At 55.4% G+C, this 15986-nt stretch overlaps 1 protein-coding gene across 7 annotated transcripts in view; it reads left to right on the top strand.

Annotated features, from left to right (window-relative positions):
* Positions 1–15986, top strand: part of PIP5K1C (phosphatidylinositol-4-phosphate 5-kinase type 1 gamma) — a 55018-nt gene that overhangs the window by 21780 nt on the left and 17252 nt on the right. For all 7 annotated transcript variants that reach the window (XR_002827016.1, XR_002827015.1, XR_002827014.1 and 4 more), the window contains exons 2-8: positions 5178–5209; positions 7235–7327; positions 9852–9982; positions 10736–10853; positions 11227–11379; positions 12715–13014; positions 14092–14297. Coding sequence is in view for 4 of the 7 variants with exons in the window: in XM_006105932.3 (XP_006105994.1) it covers positions 5178–5209; positions 7235–7327; positions 9852–9982; positions 10736–10853; positions 11227–11379; positions 12715–13014; positions 14092–14297 (1033 nt within the window). In the remaining 3 variants the exon portion in view is untranslated. The remainder of the gene's footprint in view (positions 1–5177; positions 5210–7234; positions 7328–9851; positions 9983–10735; positions 10854–11226; positions 11380–12714; positions 13015–14091; positions 14298–15986) is intronic.

The following is a 15986-nucleotide window of genomic DNA, read 5'->3' as shown; positions in this document are numbered from 1 at the left end:
ACTGAGCCATATCAGCTAGAGCCCCGCCCCCTTTTTCTTGCCTTATTGCATTGGTGAGTGCTATTGCCCGCCCCCCCCCGCCCCCCCTGGAAACTCTCGGCTACTCCCCTTGTCCTATGGTTGATACTTATTTGTTTGCCATGAGTTTTTGCTTTGAATTATTTTTAAGTAAAGGCAGTTCTTCCTGAAACCCTCACTTTTTTAAAAAAAATATATTTTATTGATTTTTTACAGAGAGGAAGGGAGAGAGATAGAGAGTTAGAAACATCGATCAGCTGCCTCCTGCACATCTCCTACTGGGGATGTGCCCGCAACCCAGGTACATGCCCTTGACCGGAATCGAACCTGGGACCTTTCAGTCCGCAAGCCGATGCTCTATCCACTGAGCCAAACCGGTTTTGGCGAAACCCTCACTTTTTTTTCCTCCAGTTTCTTAATAGTTTTTTTGAACATCAAGTTTATGTTAAATTTTGTTGATTGCTTTTCTGGATTCTGAGATACAATGTCTGGTTTTTCACCTTTGAGTAACTTCCTAAATTTCTCCAAACCCGTTTTCCCACCTGTAAAATGCGATAGTGAAATAAGATCATTAAGTTAGATGGTGTCTGACTCAGGCAACTGAGTGCCTCAGCTCCCTTCCCTGCTGTGCCCACACCGTGCTGCCTCAGTACCACCTCCTGCTCCTGTGCCCAAAGGCTGGCCAGACCATTCCAGTTCAGCAGGGAGGTGGGCCTGTGGCTGGCCCCCACCCCCCACCCCCCCACCCCACTCCACCCCACCCCACTCCACCCCCATGCCACTTCCTGCTTTGCAGGGTTGCAGGCTCCAGTTGCTTTTTAGGCCAGGGGAGGACTTGGGCTTTCACCCCAGGGAGCTCTCCCAGGCTGTGGGCAGAGCAGAGATAGGACCTGACTCTGTTGCTCACCGGCGGCCTCTGGTGGCTGCTGTGAGGACAGACTGGAGCGGGGTCAAGATCTGTGGAGACTGTGCTGGTCCTGGTGAGCGATGATGGAGTTGAGGAGTGGGAAGCAGTGGCACATTCTGGACAGACCAAAGGTAGAGCCCAGTGCTGAAGGACATATGCTAAAGCCTCCTTCCTTGGTTCTAGGGGCCCACAGTTTTTTGGGAGCTTCCCTTTCTTGGTTTCCACATTAATCATGTGAAGAAGTGGCTCCAGCCTGGCCAGCATGGCTCAGTGGTTGAGCATTGACCTATGAACCAGGAGGTCACAGTTCAATTCCCGGTCAGGGCTCATGCCCAGATTGCGGGCTCGATCCCTAGTGGGGGACGTGCAGGAGGCAGCCAATCAATGATTCTCTCTCATCATTGATGTTTCTATCTCTCTCCCCCTCTGCCTTCCTCTCTGAAATCAAATGTATACACACACACACACACACACACACACACACACACGTAGTCACTGTTGCTTTCCTCAGCGGGCCGCCCCACCGACCGCCACTGGTAGCTCTCTGCTGCCCATAGCTTGCTGCCCCGCCCTCCTGCTGATTGGTCATTAAGCTTCACCACATTAACGACAATTTGCATATTACCTCTTTATTATATAGGATATGTAAAAGAAGCAGTTCCTGCCGAGGCTTGTGTGTGCAGAGGGGGGAGAACTGTGTCTGTCCCTCCATCTGTCTGTCCCTTGTCCATCAGAAGTCAGCAAGCATTCATAGGTGTCTGCTGGTGGCTGGACCAGACCCACAGGAAGCACAATTGTGCCTTGGGCAGGTCTTGGCCTGAGATAGGGGCTGCATAGGGCCTGTTCTCCCAGCTGTACGTGTCAGGCTCGTTCCCTCCTCCAGGTTAGTTTTAAAAATTAATTTCTTAAAAAAAAAATAGGGTGGCTCATTCAGAAAAGAATTGGTCCCATCTTGGTCTGGGAGGAGCTCCACATCTGGGTGTGGTCTCTGCCATCCCCAGCCTGACCCAACCAGTGGGAGTGACCACCCTCCCATACAGCTGCATGACCTCTTGCAACAGACTAAACGCTGAGCCGTTGCCCCTTTTCTGAAGATTTGTGGAGGCCGAGAGTTACAGGGTCACTGCCCTCACAGGGGGCAGTGGAGGGGCAGATGATGAGGTTAAGAAAAGGAATGTCAGAGAGCAGGTGGGGACATGCAGATGGCAAAACTGGGGAATGTGGCCTGAGTAACAGGACAGGGAGGTGACTAGGTGGCCACTCTGAGGGGAGGCTGGGTTGAGACCTGAAGGCCAAAGGGCCTGCCTTGGGGAGACCTGGCGAAGGCTTGTTTTGGGCAGAAGGAATGGCATGGTGCCAGTGCCCTAAGGTGTGTGTGTATCCATCCCTTGCACCGCCCCCCACAGAGTTCAGACACCTTGGGTGGGGAAGCAGGAGGACATAGGAGGTATGATTTGTGGAGGAGGCCAGGACTGTGGTGTTGGACCTACTTTGGCAGCCCTGGGATGAAGGACCTGGAGCTATAGAAGACTCAGGTGGTCACCGCTGGGTGGGCTCTGGGTTAAGGGGCCCCCACACGAGGTCTAGAATGTTCCACCCTGGTCCACCACTGGCTTCCTGCCTTCTCTCCTCTTCCTTTTCCACACCCAAACTCAAACCATTAATTGTTCTGCTGTTGGGCATCCAATAAAAATATTATGTCATCTTTCCAGCATCTTCCGGCCCCCACTTGCCACCGGCAGAGCCTCAGGATGTGCCAGAGCCCAGGTTCGTCCCTGTGGCCAGGATGCCCGGGTGGAGAGCCTCAGACATCTGCGAGTAGGCACCAAGGGTCTGGCCTGACTCCCATCTAGCTGGCGTATCTTAGTCCAGCTGCCCTGTCTGGGGCCCTGGGGAGTGACTCAGTCTGTTGGCTTTGTCCCCCGGCCCAGGGTCCCGTTTGGTGGACCCTGTGGCCATGAACTTAGTCTCAGCCAGTTGCCCCCCCCAGCCTCAGTTTCCCCATCTGGACCATGTCCTAGGGGGTCTCAGCACCCCACATACACAGGTGGGCACTCAGGGTGCAGCTGGGGTGGTGGTCATGGCTAAAAGAGGACACAAGTCCGCACCCCTGCTGCCCTGGTTGCACCTATGGCTGTGTCAGCTTGGGGTTGTTTTATATGTTTTTATTGAGAGATAATTCATATAAGATAAAATTCACACTTTTAAACATACAGTTCAGCATTTTTGTACCTTTACAATGTGCAACTGTCACTGATTGGAACAGAGCAGGTTCCTCTTCTGCTGGGTAAGATTGACCCCCCCTGGTCCCTCACCTGGGCCTACCTCTCTCTGAGGACCCCTTTGGTCTCCCTCTCTCTTCCTTCCTGACCCTCACCCTTCCAGGCTGCCTGGTCCACTCTCAGAGTTCCGGCTCTGTCTGCACCCTGATGACACCCACAGTCCTGTCTCCAGCCAGGGCTCCCCCTGAGCTACAGACTCAGGGTCCAGCTGCCCCTAGATGTCTCCACATGGAGGGCTCACAGGGGTCTCACACTCAACACAGCCACAGTGCGCCTGTCCATCCCCCCCAAACCTGCTCCTGCCCATCCCCCTGTCAGCTGGCAGCTCCTTCATTCTGTTCATTGCTCCAGTCAAAATCCTTAGTCATTTCTGACTCCTTGCCTCTTCACTCCACCTCCAGTGAGTACAGCCTGCCTGTCCTAACTTTAGATCTCTCCAGAATCCGCCCATTTCTCCCCCCTCCTGAGCCTCCACCTTGGTCCACCCCATCAGCTCCCACCTAGACCAGGCAGTCCTCTTGCCCTGCTCGGTCCCTGGCTCCTGTCCTAGCCCCCCACACCCACCCACAGTCTGTCATCCCCAGCAGCCACCAGAGGGCGCCTGTGAGCACCTATGTCATGGCCAAGCCACAGCCTTCCAGGGCACCCACCCTCCCTCAGGGTCAAAGCCCAAGATCTTCTTTGCTAATCTGCGCCCGAGGGCAGGGGCCAGGCCTGTCCTGGTCATCACTTGCTTCCCCTCAGATGACATCTAGTGAATGAGTTTCCTGTTGCAGCTGAAACAAATCACTGCAATCTTGCCTTAAAACCACACACATTTATTCTCCCACCGATTTGGGGTCAGGAGTCTGACATGGATCCCACTGGGCTAAATCCAGGTCTGGGTAGGGCTGGTTCCCTCCTGAGGCTCCAAGAAGAACCATTTCTGGCCTTTTCCAGCTTCTAGAGACGTCACATCCTCGCTCGTGGCCCCTTCCTCCATCTTCACAGCCAGCAACGCAGCCTCTCCCATCACTCACTCTGACCCTCCTGCCTGCCTTTTATAAGGACCCTGTGATGACACTGGCCCCCTGGGGATCTAGGGTCATCCCCATCCCAGGGGCCTTAACTCAGTTCTGCCTGCAAAGCCCATTCTGGGATCAGGATGCGGACACCTTTTGCGGGGAGGGGGCATGTCTGCTGACCACCCTCATTGGGCAGATCATCTTCGGCAGAAGCCACTTCCCTGGTGAGGACACCAGGGCTCAGAGGTCAGTGGCAGGCCTGAGGCCTCCCTGCTGGGAACCAGAGATGAGGGAATGTTCCTGACGGAGGAAAATCGCCTGCCTTCTCACTGTGAGCTTCCTTAGGCCAGCGAAGCGCTCCTGGACGCTGTGGTAAAACCAGTCCTTGCTGGCTTTCCATAGCTGGCTCCCTAGACAGGGCCCATAGAGCTGGCACCATTGCTCCAGCCTGGGGCCCCAGCCACTGCTTACTGACCATAGCTCCCCAGAGCCCCGGGCCCTCCCCACAGCATCATCCCGACCTCGACCCTCCAGGTCCCCTGATCTCTTTGTGACCCAGGTGTCTCCTGGTTAAGCCCTGCTCCTACCAGCAGAGGAAGGGTGGCACTTTGTAAATGCAGTTCCTTAGTTCTTTCCACTAAGGACCTGATGTCTTTGGGGTAAATGGTGGGTCAGAGTTGGGGGGTGGTCTCTCCTGCTGTTCCTGCCTGGGGGGTACCCAGCATCCAGTCATCCCGCCATCTCAGTGCCCTGTGTCTATGCTCCCCTTTCCCACAAGGGGTTCTTGTGGTCCTCCCTAGGGACACAGTGCCCAGTGAGGTTGTAGGCGCCTGTGTGTCAGGGAGGGAGCATGGTGACAGTGGCCCGGAGCCCCTTGGAGCCCCTGCAGGGGCAGGTGCTGGTTGGTGGTAGGCCCTGTGGGTTGGACTCCCGCTGCCAGTCTCACGTCTCCCTTCTCTTCCTCAGGTTTGGCCCAGAAAAAGGCGGCCCTGACGGAGGTGAGTGTCTGTGGGTCCTATCCTGACTTGCCTCCTCCAGAAGACAGCACCAGCCCTGCTCGAGTTCTGCTCCGTGGCCTTGGGCACCTCACTGTACCTCTCGGGGGGCCCAAATGATGGCAGATGTGAGCTGGGGGAAAATCCCATCCCCCGGCCAGCATGGGGAGTTTCCCGGAGGGGTTCCGGTGCGGGAGGGATGACGCCCAAGAACTCGGCCCTGGGCCAGTGAGGGAAAGGGAGGGGGAGACCAGAAAGGGGAGGCCAGAGAGGTGGGAAGGAAGTTGGGCAAGTGCCAGTCCCTGAGGATCTTGCCAGGAGGGCGGTGCCTGACCAGTGCCTGAGGAGCAGCACCTTTAGTGCAGTGTCCCTAGGCAGCCCACGTAGGAGCACAGGGTCCTTTTCGTTCTCCACGCCTGTGAGCCCATTGTCTTCACCGTCTTCAGCCATGTTCCTAGAGAGCTTTCCCTGGTGACGGCCGCTCTCACGCATATATGCCGCCATGCTGTCCCGGGGGCCCTGCTGCCTGTCCTCGGCGAGGGCGGTGCAGAAGGGGTCCCCACTGCGGTTAGTTTCCTATCACTCCAGAAGGTGGCCCAGGAGGGGCGTGTCTGAGCCCCATTTTACAAGAGGAGCAGCCCAGGTGTGGCTTGCCTGCCCCTGTAGCAGCAGGAGTCCTGCCTACGCATGCTTTGTCCCTATCCCTTGATGCCAGTCACCATATGAGTCCTTCTATGGAGGGCATTGTCCACTTGCTGGGGCCCTGCAGTGCGCTCAGCTCAGGACAGTGGGAGGGAGATGGGTGGGCCTAGGGGCTCCAAGGGCAATAGGGAGCCAGTGAGGCAGGGGCAGCAACAGAAGGTTCCTGAGGGAACCTTGCCCCCTAGTGGCCAGTGTGCAGAACACACAGAAGCCAAGCTGAGGAGCGATGGCCGGTGGGGGGCATTTAAGGGCTGCCTGGAACTGATGGGGGCAGTGCAGGTTGGGCTGGTGGCCTGAAGGACTGTGAGATTTTTGAATGGTGGTAGGTACATAATAGGTACTTCTTTTTTTAAAAATATATTTTATTGATTTTTTTAGAGAGGAAGGGAGAGGGATAGAGAGTTAGAAACATTGATGAGAGAGAAACATCCATCAGCTGCCTCCTGCACACCTCCTACTGGGGATGTGCCCACAACCAAGGTACATGCCCTTGACCGGAATCAAACCTGGGACCTTTCAGTCTGCAGGCCGACGCTCTATCCACTGAGCCAAACCGGTCAGGGCAGTAGGTACTTCTTAAATGTCAGTGACAGGTGGAGCCACCAAAGAGGCACTCAGTTCCTGTCTGCGGCTGGCCTTGGCCCCTGATTCTAAACTGGCTTCTGTGTCCCTCCAGGCTCCCATTGCCCCTTCCACTGTCCTCCTCTGGTGACGGCTCACATGAGGGCCAGTAGCTTCCACACAAGTTTGTTGGGATGGCCAATGTCACACCTGCCACAGCTGTCCCCTAGAGCTTGCAGGAGCTGGGCCTGCTCCCAGGAGAGGATGCTGTTTGTAATCATTTCAGCCCAGAGGGCTGTTCGGCCCCCAGGGGACACTGGATGATGTCTGGGCACATCTGTGCTTGTCACACTGGGGTTGTTCCTGGCATTGAGTGGGTTGGGACCAGGGATACTGGTTAATCGCCCAAAGTACCCAGGAAGGCCCCCCACAGAGAATGACCTGGCTCCAACATCAGCAGAACTGAGGGAAAGACCCTAAAATTAGGCCTGGGTGGTCGGGGCTGCCGGCCTCCAGCTTTTTCAAGGAGCTGGTGGTCTGGTCTGCATGTGGGCCCTTCTGGATGTGAGGTATTGCCCACTGGGTGTACAACCTGCCCACACAGCTTTCTGTCCCCGCTTCCCCCCGCACGGCCCACATGGCCCAGTGCTGGGCTCCAGCTGGGCATGGTGACTAAGCTCCTCTCTGGCCAGAGTTTCTGGAGAGCTATGGCCTCGGTGGCTCCTCCTGGCTGACTTCTAATGCTTCCTGTTTTCTTTTCTCTAGGCCCCGTCAGTGACTGGACAGCCGGGCCCTGGTCACGGGAGGAAGCTGGGCCATCGGGGCGTGGACGCATCTGGTGAAACCACTTACAAAAAGGTTCTTCCTCTGCCCTTAGCCAGCTGAGGCGGCGTGGAGGGGGGCTCTCAGCAGTTCAGGGGACCCATCTGCCCCACACGCACATGCACAGTGTCCACTGAGGGTCATGGGCCCCTCAGTGCTGGCGAGGTCCCTGCTGCATGTCATCATCTCAGGCAGCCTAGGGATGTGCTCTGAGGCTACACAGGCTGCATGGCCTTCCTGGTTCCAGGAGTCACCTGTCACCTTGGTGAGCCCTCTGCTCCCAGCCCTGCTGGCTCATCTAGCGATAGAGGAAATTATCTCTTTTCTCCCCAAGAAAGCAGGGCTGAGATGAGGTGGTAACGGGGAGCTCTGAGCCAGGCCCGGCCACAAGAGTGTGCAGGGAGCCTGGACCCTGCTGCCATTAGTCCTCCCTTTCTCGGTTATACTTCCCGATACATCTTTGCTGAGAGAGTGTACACACACCCTGTGATTTCCCCCCTTTGAAGTGTACAATTCAGTGGTCTCTAGAGAATTCACAGAGTTGTGCAGTTATCACCACAGTTAATTTTAGAATATTCCCATTTCCCCTAAAAGATACCCCGTCCCGGTCTGGCTGGTGTGGCTCACTGGTTGAGCATTGACCTATGAACCAGGAGGTCACAGTTCTATTCCCAGTCGAGGCACATGCCCAGGATGCAGGCTCGAGCCCCAGTAGGGGTCATGCAGGAGGCAGCCAATCAATGATTCTCTCTCATCATTGATTGATGTTTCTATCTCTCCCTCTCCCTCCCTTCCTCTCTGAAACATCTCTCTCTCTCTCTCTCCCTCTCTCTCTCTCTCTCTCTCTCTCTCTCTCTCTCTATATATATATATATATATATATATATATATTTTTTTTTTTTTTTTAAAGATACCTCATTTCTATTAGTAGTCATTCCCCATCCCCCTACCCACTTCCCATCTCTGGATGTGCCTGTTCTGGACATTTCACATAAATGGACTCACACACTGTGTAGCCTTTTGGATCTAGCTTCTCTCACTGAGCACGATGTGTTCAAGCTCCATCCACATTGTAGTGAGTGTCAGTGCTTCATTCCTTTTCATGGATGAGTAATATTCCACCATGTGGGTGAACACATTGTGTTTATCCATTCACCCATCGATGGACATTTGGCTTGTTTCCACTTTGGGGCTGTTATGAATAATGCTGCTATGAAAATTTGTATGCAAGTTTTTACAGACATGCTTTTATCTCTTTGGAGCATATACCTAGCCGTGGAATTGCTGGGTCACACAGAAACTCTTTGTATACATTTGAGGAATATTAGACCAGTGGTTCTCAACCTTCTGGCCCTTTAAATACAGTTCCTCATGTTGTGACCCAACCATAAAATTATTTTCATTGCTACTTCATAACTGTAATGTTGCTACTGTTATGAATCGTAATGTAAATATCTGATATGCAGGATGGTCTTAGGCGACCCCTGTGAAAGGGTCGTTCGACCGCCAAAGGGGTTGTGACCCACAAGTTGAGAACCGCTGTATTGGACTGTTTAACACAGTGGCTGCCCCATTATCCATTCCCACCAACTGTGCACAGGGATTCCAGTGTGTCCTGGTCCTCACCAGCACTTGTCTGTCATTCTGATTACACCCATTCTAGTGCATGTGAAGTAATATCTCACTGTGGTTTTGATTTGCTTTTCCTGATGGCTAATGGTGTTGCTTATCTTCTCCTGTGCTGTTGGCCGTTTGTGTATCTCCTCTGGAGAAACATGTGTTCTGTTGATGGCATCTTGAGGGAGTTGAGTGTGGAGGGTAGAGCAAGCCCTGTCAGTGAGGGGTTCAGGAGAAGAGGCAGCTGGAGGCTGCGAGACCCCCGCACAGGATGGACTTGCTCAGGGGCAGAAGCTAACTCCTGCCGGCCCTCCTGCTATTGCACCTGTGACGGGGGTGCTGGGGCCCAGAATCAGAGACTGAAGGTTGAGATAGCTTTCCTCAGTGATGCACATGCTGCTTAGAGCCACAGTGACACCGTAAACCACAGTGATGAGAAAAGTGCAAACAGCGAATGCTTCTTAGGCATAGGCAGCTTTTGGTCCGGACCATTCACATGAACTAACACACGGTCATCTCCATTCCTGGCTACAGATGGAGAAACAGGCACAGAGAGCCAATGTCGTTCTCTGGTCATGCTGATATGAATCACCTAGAAAGTGGGTAGAAGAAACCCAGGTCTACAGAAATGAAGTTGGGTGTCTCTCCATACGTTGTGCCCCCTTCTTCCAAAAAACCCTGATGGTGGATAGACTGCTGCTGCATCAGGGCAGTTTTGAGATGTTGGAATGTTCTAGAATCTTGATTGAAAATGGGCCTTGGGGTCATAAGAGGCAGTATTGGAGTCTTAGCCAACCCACTTCTTTGCTGTGTGGCTGTGCAGGCCAAGCAACTAGCCTGAGGCCTGCAAATCTGTAATAAATGCTAGTAGGACCCTGGGGCCCAGGGCTGGGGTAGGGGCTGACCCAGGGGTAGGTCTTGATGTGGCTGCGTTTCCCCACAGACCACGTCTTCCACCCTGAAGGGGGCCATCCAGCTGGGCATTGGCTACACCGTGGGCAACCTGAGCTCCAAGCCGGAGCGAGACGTGCTTATGCAGGACTTCTACGTCGTGGAGAGCATCTTCTTCCCCAGGTAGGCCTGGCTCCCACGCCTCCCAGCAGCCCCCCCGACAGACACAGTGTTGTCATACGAAACAGCCTCGTGTTCTCCGAGCTCCCTTCTCTGCTGCAAATAGCCTTTACTGGTGTCTGACTTCAAGGTCTGACTCGGTATCCATTAGGATATTAGTTTGCTGCTGAGTCAGAGAGAGCCAGTGTAACAGTGGTGTTTTTTTAATAGGGGAAAAAAGAAGTTTGTTTTTTTCTCTTTCTCACACACACAGAAAAGCCTATAGGCAATCCAGGGCTGGTCAGGTGGGTCCTGGGTTCCTTCTTGTTGCTCCCCCATCCTCAATATGCAGCTTTTCTAATCAGCAGCCCAGGTGGCTGCCTAGGCTTCTGCCATCACATCTGCATTCTAACAGCAGGAAGGAGAAGGGGGAGGATAGCACATTCCCCTTTCCTTTAGGGCACAACCAGGAAATGACACACATCATTTCTGCCCCACTCACAGCTCACTGGCCAGGTACAGTCACCTGACCACACCTGGCTGCAAGAGAGGCTGGGCAGTGGTCTCATTGCAGGTGGTCATGTGCTCAGCCATGTGGTGGACTCTTGCCAAGGAAGGACCAGAGAGTGGATACTGGGTCTCCTGAGACTGGCCACAGCCCTGGGTCCCATTGGAAGCCTCAAGTTGCCTTTCAGTTTGGCCACTGAGGGAAGGCCGTGGAGCACAGCACCTAGAGGCACCATCCCTCACAGGCTTTCCTCCCTCCTTCCTCCACAGTGAAGGCAGCAACCTCACTCCCGCTCACCACTTCCAGGACTTCAGGTTCAAGACCTATGCACCTGTCGCCTTCCGCTACTTCCGGGAGCTCTTCGGCATCCGGCCAGATGATTACTTGGTAGGTGTGTTAGTCAGTTGTTGCTTTGTAACAAGTTAGCACAGGCTCAGTGGCTCAAAACACCACCTGGCTGTAACCTCACAGTTTTTGTGGATCAAGAATTGGGTGCAGCTTAGCAGGGTTCTTTGCTCAGGGTTGTAATCAGGAGGTGGGAAGTAGTTGGGGTCCCATGTGACACTAGACTGGGGAAGGGTCCAATGCCAAGCTCATGTTGTCATTGGCGGCACTCAGTTCCTTGCTGGCTGTAGGTTGGGGCTCCTTTTCCTTCAACACAGGAGGGAGGAAGAGAGCCTGCCAGCAAAGCAGACGTTACTGTCTCCTATGAGCTCATCATAGCTGGGACCCCCCCACCCACTCACCGCTCTCCTTCCAGTACTCACTGTGCAATGAGCCTCTGATCGAGCTGTCCAACCCTGGCGCCAGCGGCTCCCTCTTCTACGTCACCAGCGACGATGAGTTCATCATTAAGACGGTGATGCACAAAGAGGCAGAGTTCCTGCAGAAACTGCTGCCCGGCTACTACATGGTAGGGGTCATGGGTTCCCGCAAGGCTCCAGGGGTTGGGGCCAGTGTCCTGGGCTTCCTTCCAGCGCCTGTCTGCCTCCCCCAACCTTACACCCCTCTTCCTCTCGGCACATGCAGCAATTCCGCTCTGCCCCCAGCTCCTTTTCACAGGAGCAAAGGCTCTAAGGCCCTGGCAGAGGGGTCCCCAAGGCTCTTCCTGGGTCTCATGGCCTCACCCTCAGAGACCCCCTCAGGCAGTCCCCCCACACTTGTGAGCAGGAATTGCTGTTTAGGTCCTGTTCCATTCTCTACCCCACCGATGTCCCTGAGTCCTGGTCCAGAAATTGTGTCTCATGGACAGAGTGCTTCGGCATTTGGTGACTCAGAGGCACGGGGGAAGAGGAGCTGGGCCACCAGCTGGCACCTCGCAAAGGACCAGCTGCTTGGGCATCCCCATTCTGGTATGACTCAGGACTCAAAAGGCATATCAGGCCCCTGGGCAGGGTTGGGAGCGGGGGTCCTCATACTCAGGTGGGCTCCACCTGAGTGTCGACTGCCCTGCTGTGCCGACCTGGTGGGCATAGGGACAGACCCCTCTGGGTGCTCTGCCCAGGTTGTGACCATCTCTCTTCCCAGGTTGTGACCATCTCTCTTAGGGCATCCCTCATCCGCCATGTGTGATCTTGGTGGGACCCCTGTGTCCCCTAGATCGACAGCTGTGTGAGCTAAAAGCCTGTCTCTACAGCTCAGCTCTGCCATTGCAGCAGGAACACCACTATAGACAGTGCCTGAGCAGATAGGCAGGCAGAGTGCCAATAAAACTTTATTTATGGACACTGAAATGTGAATTTTATGAAGTTTTTACATCACAAAATGCTATTTTTCTTGTATGTTTTTTCAACTCTTCAACATAAAACCATTAGTATGAGAACAAGCAGCTGGATGGAGTTGGCCCTCGGGCTGGAGTTTGCCAGCCCCTGCTCTGGGGTTGGGGAACCCTAGGGTGGGCTGGGAAGAGGGACACCTAGTCTGACCTGGTGGGAAGCTGGGCCCAGACACCTCGTGGTGTCCCGTGGGGTTCTTTATCGAAAGGCCATGTCTCTGGACCTGGCCTGGTAGAAACAGGCCCTCCTGGAGCTTCCGTTTGGATGGGGAGATAGAGAATTAAACTGGCTGATGTGACCCGTGTAAAGTTGGGGCGCTGGGGAAGGAGGTGTTCGGTCAGGGAGGAGGTGACCTCTGGCCTGAGATCTGAGTGGCTGTGTGTGAGGCCAGGGCGTGTGGGAGTGGCTACGAGGCAGAGCGTGGCCTCCTGGCTGCTGTCTACCGACACGTTCCCCTCTCCCACACCCCCCAGAACCTCAACCAGAATCCGCGGACGCTCCTGCCCAAGTTCTATGGGTTGTACTGCGTGCAGTCCGGGGGCAAGAACATCCGCGTGGTGGTCATGAACAACATCCTGCCACGCATGGTCAAGATGCACCTCAAGTTTGATCTCAAGGGCTCCACATACAAGCGGCGGGCCAGCAAGAAGGAACGGGAGAAGAGCATCCCCACCTACAAGGACCTGGACTTCATCCAGGACATGCCCGAGGGACTCCTGCTGGACGCTGACACCTTTTCTGCGCTCGTCAAGACGCTGCAGCGGGACTGCCTGGTGAGCCTTGGCCCCAGCCCTGCTGCCCCAGTCCCACTGCAGAGGAGGAACTTAGGGCCAGAGAGGCCCCCTTGCCCTGGCGAGTGCAGGTGGTTAAGGGTGGGGACCTTGGGACACACGCCCCTGTGTGGTCCTAAGCCTCTTTCAGCCTCAGTGTTCCCATCTGTGAACCGGCGATGCTGGTGAACGCTAGTGCAGAGTGAGCCCGAGATACATAGCCCGGCACCAGGCTCCCTTCTGCTCCCCTCGTCCCTGTGTCCTAATCAGACTGTTCCTACCACACAACCCAAACCCACAGAAGCAGCTCGACATTCTCATGGCCCCTAAGAGGCACCTCAGGTCCAGACCTGCCCCACCACCCAGCACTCCTGGCTCCGTGCCGCCCTCTTCCACAGCAGGTGCTTTTTAGGGATAAGGAATGCTCTGCCAGGGTCTTCACGAGCTGCGCCCACCCCCACCCGTCCCACAGCCTGGAAGGTCAGGCCACTCCCCCTTTAGCGATGAGGAAACAGAGACCTGGCAAGGGGCGTCCCTGCCGAGATCCTCAGCTGTCAGGGGCTGGGCTGGGTCCTCTCTTGTCCTCAGCTCACAGACCCTATGGAAAACCTCACACAGTGTCACCAGAAAACCACTTTGAAGTCTCAGGGCCTTTCGGCATCTGGGGGGTTCATCCCCCGAGCCTGATGGTCATGTGCCTGGACTCCACTGTGGGGCTGGAGTGGGTGTTGCATCCACAGCACCCAGGCTCCCCAACTGGCGCCAGGGAAGTGGGAGCGCAGAGTCAGCTGCTTTGTCTCAGGGGAGGAAGCTTTCTGTCCGGTCTCAGAGAGGCAGCCTGGCTTAGGGTTACACCCAATCCCAGCTCTGCCGCCATCTGCCTGCTGCACAGCCTGGCCTTCCACCCTTGGTCTCCTTGTCTGTGAAATGGGGATAGCAATAGGGTCTCCCGGCGTGGCTGTGGAGACTGAATGGACAGAGATACAGAGTGCACAGCTTGAGATCACCACCAGGTTTGGGGGCAGGGGGAGGGGGACAGGGCGTGTGTCCTGACGCTCTCCCCCCACACACACTCGGTAGGTGCTGGAGAGCTTCAAGATCATGGACTACAGCCTGCTCCTGGGTGTGCACAACATCGACCAGCAGGAGCGGGAGTGGCAGGCTGAGGGTGCCCAGAGCACGGCAGATGAGAAGCGGCCGCTCGGTCAGAAGGCGCTCTACTCCACAGCCATGGAGTCCATCCAGGGCGGGGCCGCGTGTGGGGAGGCCATCGAGACGGATGACACGTAGGTAGTGGGGCTGGCGGGGCTTCCAGCTCTTGTCTCTACCCACCCCTCTGGCCAGGTGTGAACATGGGCAGGGGGAGCTGGCACAGAAGGCAAGCAATGACAAAGCAGACCAGGCAGAAGCCTGTCTGTGGCCAGTTTCTGGTCTGTACACAGGCACAGCAGTGTCTGCCCACCAGGCCTGGTGAAGGTCAGACAGATGACGCACAGCTATGGCCAGGGTGTCTCGACCTCGGCAGACACTGATCAGTGGATTCAGGCCATTGTCCATCCACATGGGAAACATAGAGGTCCCCTCCCTCCTGCTGGACCCCACTGTGTGAAGCACAACTAGACAGATGTTGAAAGGTGGCACAGGATATGGAGATGACTGGGGATGGGAGAGCCCCTTTGTAGCAAGATACCTAACCCAGAACCCACCAATGGGAGGATTGAGCGCGTTGCTTCCCCAAAGATAAAAGGTGGCCGTGCCAAATGGCAAGGTCATAGAGAGGAGCATGTCCCGACTGCACCCCCTCAGCCTCAACCTCCAACCTGATCCTGCCCTGAGGGCTTAGTCAGGGAGACAGACTCATGGCATGTCCCCTTCCTCAGCACTGGGGACACTGAGGCCTTATCACTCTCAGTGGGGCACTCTCCTGGACACTGGGGTACTGAGCAGCATCCCTGGTCCCTACTCACTCGATGCTACCAGTACCCTGGGCGTGATAACCACAGATATCCCCAGGCATGTCCCAGTGGCCCCTAAGGCAGGGTCATCCCGGACGAGAACTGCTATAGATGGGTCACGATGTTCATGAGCCATGCACTGACCATGCTGGGAACCAGCTGGACTCTCTACCTACATTACCCTGTTCTGTCCTTACGGGGGCCCTGGAGGAGGAGGGGCCACCTCCCCATCTGTAGCTGGGGAAAGAGGCTCAGAGGTGGGGTGGAGATAGCTATCCTGTGTGCACAGCCAGCTGGTGGGGGGGGGCCAAGGCTTGACCCCAGCCCAGCCACTGTACTAGGCCACCAGCTGTGGAAGGCAGAGGGAACCAGGCACAGGGCTACGACTGAGCAAGGTGGGAGGGAGTGGCATGTGCAAAGGCCCTGCACAGCTGGCCCTGACCTCAGACCATCCTGGCATGTTTGTAGGATCTGCACAGGGCCTGGCAGGGGATGGCAGGGCATGCAGGTGAGCTCAGCAGTGCATGGAGTGCAGTGAGCAGAGCCTGATGTTGGTGGGTTTGGGTTATGGTGGCTTCAGGATAGCTGCTACATCGTGTAACCTCATTAACCATCTGGGCTGGGCATGTTGAGGATTGAGGCTACGTGAGGCAATTAACTCCCCACACTACACCCAAGAGCCCTTGCAGTCCTGCCTGGGAGTGTGCGTGTGCATATGTATGCGTATTACGCAAGTGTGTATGTGTGTGTGTGTGTGTGTGCACTATGAGTGTAATTGTGTGAGCAACTGTGTGTATGCATATACATGCATATGTGTGCAAGTTGCATGAGTGCATGCAAGTGCACCATGTGTATGTGTGTGTGCACCTGGGCCTCTTAGCTGTGACCCTTCAGCAGCCTCAGGCCTCCAGCTTTGAATTTGAGCTGGCTGGTAGAGTTGCTCCATCCCATGCCAAGATGGGGGTCCCCTGTGCTGGGACCCCCGCTGAAGGTCCAGCCAAGCTACGACCTATAGGGGTC

This window comes from Myotis lucifugus, unplaced genomic scaffold (genome assembly GCF_000147115.1).
Source record: "Myotis lucifugus unplaced genomic scaffold, Myoluc2.0 scaffold_737, whole genome shotgun sequence".
Taxonomy (NCBI): domain Eukaryota; kingdom Metazoa; phylum Chordata; class Mammalia; order Chiroptera; family Vespertilionidae; genus Myotis; species Myotis lucifugus.
Note: the sequence above shows the minus strand (reverse complement) of the source record. Positions and strands in the feature narration are given on the sequence as shown.